The sequence below is a fragment of the Peromyscus eremicus genome, chromosome 7, assembly GCF_949786415.1.
Source record: "Peromyscus eremicus chromosome 7, PerEre_H2_v1, whole genome shotgun sequence".
Classification (NCBI taxonomy): Eukaryota; Metazoa; Chordata; class Mammalia; order Rodentia; family Cricetidae; genus Peromyscus; species Peromyscus eremicus.
In genome coordinates this window covers 106592146-106598872 of record NC_081422.1, presented here as the reverse complement: position 1 = coordinate 106598872, position 6727 = coordinate 106592146, and the positions used below count along the sequence as shown (strand labels likewise).

General features: G+C 53.8%; 1 protein-coding gene across 1 annotated transcript; it reads left to right on the top strand.

The window, feature by feature from the left end:
* Window positions 1-851: 851 nt before the first annotated feature.
* Window positions 852-6073, top strand: LOC131915696 (uncharacterized). Its single transcript, XM_059269098.1, is given in 7 exon segments — window positions 852-1135; window positions 1137-1416; window positions 1456-2274; window positions 2277-2475; window positions 2478-3879; window positions 3881-5334; window positions 5337-6073. Coding segments are annotated over 7 exon segments (5175 nt in total).
* The last annotated feature ends 654 nt before the right edge of the window (window positions 6074-6727 follow it).

Sequence of the window (6727 nt, the reverse complement as noted above, 5' to 3'; positions counted from 1 at the left end):
CCCGGCCTTGGGAGAGAAACTGTTGAGTCAAAATAAGATATCTGTGGTTGGCCACCTGGCCTTGGGGAATAAACAGTTGGGCTGGGAAAACACCCACAGGGCCAAGTCAGCCACACACATCAAATTTTCGAGAATTAAAAATTATGTCCCCAAGTTCACCCTGGCCTTATTTGAATCAACCAATGGGAACCCTGTAACTATGCTTCTCGCTTCTGTAACCGCGCCTCTGCCCCTGGGATCCTATAAAAAGTCCACCTTACCCTAGGAAGGCACGCAAGTCCTCCGAGAGACTTTTTCGCCCCAGGTACCTGTGTATCTGAATAAACCCTCTTGCTGTTTGCATCTGATCCGTGGTTTCGGTGTGTTCCTTGGACTTGGGGTCTCTCCTGAGGGAAGATCTCCTCCGGGGGTCTTTCATTTGGAGGTTCCACTGAGATTTGAGACCCCTCCCTGGGACCACTGACCCACCATCAGGAGGTAAGCCGGCCAGCCTCGGTATATGTCATCCCTGTCTTGTCTGAGTGTTGTTCGTCTGTCTGCACGCATCTGGTAATCTGTCTGTGGCGGTGGGGGCTGAAGGAGCTGACGAGCTCGGACTTAGCCCACCGTAACCCTGGAAGACGTTCCACGGGTGTCTGAAGTCCCCTCAGGGGCACGGTTTTTTGGGGCCACTCACGAATCCGAGGGATACGTGGTGTTGGTTGGAGACGAGGGGTCCGGACCCTCGCAGTCTCCTTCTGAGCTTTTGCTTTCAGTTTGGAACCGAAGCCGCACAGCGCGTGTTAGTCTTATTTATATTTGTCTGTCGTTTTTCGTTTTTCTGTTTAACCGTTCTCATCCTAGAAACAGCCATGGGACAGACTGTCACCACCCCCTTGAGCCTCACGCTTGACCACTGGTCAGACATGAAGGCACGAGCTAACAACGAAGGAGTTGTAGTCAAAAAGAATAAATGGATCACCCTTTGCGAGGCCGAATGGGTCATGATGGATGTAGGATGGCCTCGCGAGGGAACCTTTAACCTCAGTCTTATTTAACAGGTGGAGGGAAAAGTTTTCGCTCTGAGTCCCCATGGTCACCCGGACCAGGTCCCATACATCGCCATATGGAGACTCCTGGCGACCGAACCCCCCCCCCGTTAGGCCGTTCCTCTCCCCTCCAGCGCCCCAGGCCTGCCCCCCGATGGCACCACCGCCCCCTCTCGCCCCTCCTGCCTCCTCCCTTTACCCTGTTCTCCCATGAAAGGATCCCCCTAAGACCCCTGTCCTTCCCCCAGACCCCAATACACCTCTTATTGACCTCCTGATAGAGGACCCACCGTCATACCCGGGGAATTGGGGGCCAGAGGGACCGGCGGCCCCCGAACATCCTCTACAGAGAGAGCGGGAGGATGAGGCTCCGGCTCCCTCCCCAATTGCGGATGAGGCTCCCGCTCCCTCCCCAATTGCCGATGAGGCTCCGGCTCCCTCCCCAATTGCCGGTCGCCTCCGAGGAAGGCGCGACGAACCAGCCAAAGAATCCAGGGCCTTCCCTCTCCGGGAGGGCCCCAATCACCAGCTCCAATACTGGCCATTTTCGGCCTCTGATTTTTACAACTGGAAGCAACATAATCCTCCTTTCTCTAAGGACCCTGTTGCCTTGACTAACCTGATTGAGTCCATTTTAGTGACCCACCAGCCTACGTGGGACGACTGTCAGCAGTTATTGCAGACCCTCCTGACAGTGGAGGAGAAGCAGCGAGTCTTCTTGGAGGCTCGGAAGCAGGTTCCTGGAGACGATGGAAGACCCACCCAATTGCCTAATATCATTGATGCAGCCTTTCCCCTCACCCGCCCGAACTGGGACTTTATGACCCCAGAAGGTAGGGAGCACCTACGTCTCTATCGCCAGTTGCTCTTAGCGGGTCTCCGGGGGGCTGCTAGACGCCCTACCAATTTGGCTCAGGTTAGAAATGTGATCCAGGGAAAGGATGAGACACCGGCAGCATTCTTAGAAAGACTCAGAGAAGCCTATAGGATGTATACCCCGTACGATCCAGAAGACCCAGGACAGGCGCCGGGCGTCATCTTGTCTTTCATCTATCAGTCAAGTCCAGATATAAGGGCCAAATTACAGAGACTAGAGGGATTTCATTCCTTCAGTTTGTCAGATTTATTGAGAGAGGCAGAGAAAGTGTTTAAGAAGAGAGAAACTCCCGAAGAGCGGGAGGAGAGGATGTGGCAGAAACAGGAAGAAAGGGATAAGAAATGTCACAGAGAAATAAGTAAAGTCCTGGCGCTGTAATATCTCAGGGACAGGGTAGAGAGGGAGTTAGGACGGGAGATCAAAGAAGGATACCGCTTGACAAAGACCAGTGTGCTTACTGCAAAGAGAGAGGACATTGGGCTCGTGATTGCCCAAGGAAACCTCAAGGGTCTCGGAGAACTAAGCCAAGGGCCACGGACCTCCTCAATCTGGAGGATTAGGGAAGTCAAGGCCAGGAGCCCCCCCCCCCCCCGAGCCTAGGATAACTCTCAAGATCGGGGGGCAGCCAGTAACCTTCTTAGTGGACACCGGGGCTCAACATTCAGTCCTGACTCATACCGGAGGCTCTCTCAGTGACCGCACAGCTTTGGTCCAGGGGGCCACGGGCAGCAGAAGGTATCGATGGACCACCGAGAGAAAGGTTCAGCTGGCATCTGGACAGGTAACCCACTCTTTTTTGCATATACCTGATTGCCCTCACCCATTATTGGGCCGAGACCTGTTGACTAAGCTCAAGGCTCAGATCTATTTTGATGACAAGGGGTCGACTGTTACGGGACCCAAAGGGACCCCCCTACAAGTCCTAGCCCTAAAATTGGAAGAAGAATACCGCCTGTTTGAATCCGAGCCCCCTAAGGGGCCACCACAAGAGATGCAGGACTGGTTGAGAGAATTTCCCTCGGCATGGGCCAAGACTGGTGGCTTGGGGCTGGCTCACGACCAACCCCCACTTGTTATTCAGTTAAAAGCCTCCGCCACTCCCATTTCAATCAAACAGTATTCCATGTCCCGGGAAGCCCACGAGGGCATTAAACCACACATCCGGAGGCTCTTGGACCAGGGGGTACTTATGCCCTGTCGATCCCCTTGGAATACCCCCCTCCTGCCTGTAAAAAAGCCTGGGACAGGGGATTACAGACCGGTTCAAGACTTGAGGGAGGTTAATAAACGAGTTGAAGATATACACCCCACGGTGCCAAACCCTTACAACCTCCTCAGCACTCTTCCACCAACCCACATTTGGTATACGATACTGGACTTAAAGGATGCCTTCTTCTGTCTGAGATTGCATCCCCAGAGCCAGCTGCTATTTGCTTTTGAATGGAGGGACCCAGAGATGGGACTCTCAGGACAGTTGACCTGGACTCGGCTCCCCCAGGGGTTTAAGAACAGCCCGACCCTCTTTGATGAAGCCCTACACTCAGACCTGGCCGAGTTCCGGGTCAAACACCCAGCCTTAATCTTGCTTCAATATGTGGATGACCTCCTCCTAGCGGCCAGAACCCAGGCTGAATGTTTAAGAGGCACTCGGGCCCTTTTGGCTAAACTGGGACAGAAGGGCTATCGGGCTTCGGCCAAGAAGGCCCAGATTTGCCAAAGCAGAGTCATTTACCTGGGTTACACCCTGGAGGGAGGACAGAGATGGCTCACGGAAGCAAGGAAGGAGGCCATAATCTCCATACCCCCTCCAAGAAACCCCCGCCAGGTGCGGGAGTTCCTAGGTACAGCCGGCTACTGCCGCCTCTGGATCCCGGGTTTTACTGAGATGGCTGCCCCTCTGTATCCTCTCACCAAGCCCGGGGTCCTGTTCCACTGGGGAGAGGAACAACAACAGGCCTTTCAACGAATTAAGAGAACTCGAGTCACCAGCCCTTGGTCTACCAGATCTGACTAAGCCCTTTGAACTGTTCGTGGACCAGAACTCAGGCTTTGCAAAAGGGGTGCTGGTACAGAGACTGGGGCCATGGAAGAGACCTGTAGCCTATCTATCCAAGAAATTAGACCCGGTAGCTGCAGGTTGGCCCCCTTGTCTGCGCATGGTAGCCGCCATTGCTGTCTTGCTCAAGGACGCAGGGAAACTGACTTTGGGACAGCCATTAACTGTGTTATCCTCCCATGCGGTAGAAGCTCTGGTCCGGCAGCCCCCAGATAAATGGCTCTCAAATGCCAGGATGACCCACTACCAGGCTCTATTGTTAGACACAGACCGAGTGATGTTCGGACCAGTTGTCTCCCTCAACCCCGCAACCCTGATGCCCTTGCCAGACCCATCCGAGGAGCACAACTGCCTCCAGATTCTGGCGGAGGCCCATGGCACCCGCTCCGACCTAACAGATCAACCGCTGTTGAACCCAGATTTCATCTGGTTCACGGATGGGAGCAGCTTCCTCCAAGAAGGAGAAAGGAGGGCCGGAGCAGCCGTCACCACCGAATCAGAGGTAATTTGGGCCTCGCCGCTGCCGCCCGGAACATCGGCCCAAAAGGCAGAGCTGGTTGCGCTGACCCAGGCCCTCCGGATGGCGGAAGGTAAGAGACTCAAGGTCTATACCGATAGCAGATATGCCTTCACCACCGCCCATGTTCATGGAGAAATCTACAGAAGGAGAGGCCTCCTGACCTCGGAGGGCAAGGAAATTAAAAACAAAAAAGAAATTTTAGACCTCTTAAGGGCATTGTTCCTCCCACACCAGCTCAGCATTATACATTGTCCCGGGCACCAAAAGGGTGACTCTGTCATAGCTCGGGGAAATCGGCTGGCTGATCTGATGGCCTGGACAGTCGCCTTACAAACCCCCAGGGGCGGCCAACTGTTGGTCTTGCAGGACCAACAGCCAAGCAGGGACCCCATGCCCTACAGCCCAGAGGACCAGGAACTAGCAAAGAAAATGGGGGCAGAATGGAGCCCCGAGCGACAAGCTTACATCATGGATGGCAAATTAGTTATGCCAACATCCCACACCAAATACTTGGTCAAGTTCCTTTACGCGCTAACCCATTTAAGCAAAAACAAGATGAAAGCCCTTCTGGCTGATAAGGCTTCGGACACTGTATTATTGAATCAAGAACAGGTCCTCCAACAGGTGACTTCCAGCTGCCCTGCTTGTGCTCAAGTTAATCCAGGAAAAGCCCGTCTGAGCGGAGGGAGCCGTCTGTGAGGCCACCACCCTGGAGTCCATTGGGAAATTGACTTCACTGAGGTAAAACCCGGACTGTATGGATACAGATACCTTCTGGTTTTTGTAGACACCTTTTCAGGATGGACAGAGGCCTTCCCTACCAAGAAGGAGACCGCTAACATGGTAACCAAGAAACTCCTGGATGACATCTTTCCCAGGTATGGAATGCCCCAGATATTGGGGTCAGACAATGGTCCCGCCTTTGTCTCCCAGGTAAGTCAGAAGGTGGCCAGGCTATTGGGGATCGATTGGAAACTCCATGTGCATACCGCCCCCAGAGCTCAGGACAGGTAGAACGCGCGAATAGAACCATTAAGGAGACTTTAACCAAATTAACGCTTGCAACTGGCACTAGAGATTGGGTGCTCCTACTCCCACTAGCCCTTTACCGAGCCCGGAATACTCCTGGGCCTCACGGCCTAACCCCGTTTGAGATTCTATATGGGGCTCCCCCACCAATTGTAAATTTCCTTCACCCTGATATCTCCTCTTTTGCCACTAGCCCTACCCTGGAGGCGCACCTCCAAGCCCTCCAACTGGTACAGAAGACGGTGTGGAAACCCCTGGCCGATGCCTACCGGGAGCAACTGAACCGCCCGGTGGTACCTCACCCATTCAAGATTGGGGACTCTGTCTGGGTTCGACGCCATCAATCCAAGAACCTAGAGCCGAGATGGAAAGGACCGTACATCGTCTTGTTAACAACTCCCACCGCACTCAAGGTTGACGGGATAGCGGCTTGGGTCCACGCGTCGCATGTGAAGGCCGCCAAAGAACCCGACAAAGCGGAGAACGCCGAGACGTCTACATGGAAGGTTCAACGCTCTCCAAACCCACTGAAGATAAGACTTATCAGAGGGGAGGGACCCTAATCCTGGTATGGATACTCCTGGTCATGAGTAGGGGCCAGCAGAGAGTAGCCCCCATCTTGTAAAAACTCTCACTTGGCAGGTTATCTCGCAGACAGGGGAGACAGTTTGGCAAACAACTGCCGACCATGCTCCTAACACTTGGTGGCCATCCCTTACCCCTGATTTTTGCAAGCTTGCAGCTGGACTTGACACCTGGGATATACCTGAAGCCGAACATACTCTTGTTGGCCCAGCCCCTAAACCCGCTTTTGGAAACCCCCCCACTCGAGGACCCAGATGTGCCACCCCTGCCGCTCACTGTTTACTGTCCTTATATGATTTTTATGTTTGCCCTAAAGACGGCAGAAGTCGTGCCCTAGCGGCAAGATGTGGGGGATATGAAGAATTTTTTTGCAAAGCCTGGTCCTGCGAGACTACTGGGGCAGCTTACTGGAAGCCTTCCTCCTCATGGGACCTTATAACGGTTTCCCGGGGCTATACAAAAAGGGGCCAATGCTACGCTACCCAAAAGGAACTACAACCACAGTACGGCAAGTCCTTACCATTAAACATTTCATTCACTCCAAAAGGCAAGGGCTTCACAGGCTGGCCTGCGGGAAGGACATGGGGCCTTTGCTGGTATTTAGATGGCTGGGATGCAGGGGTTACATTCAA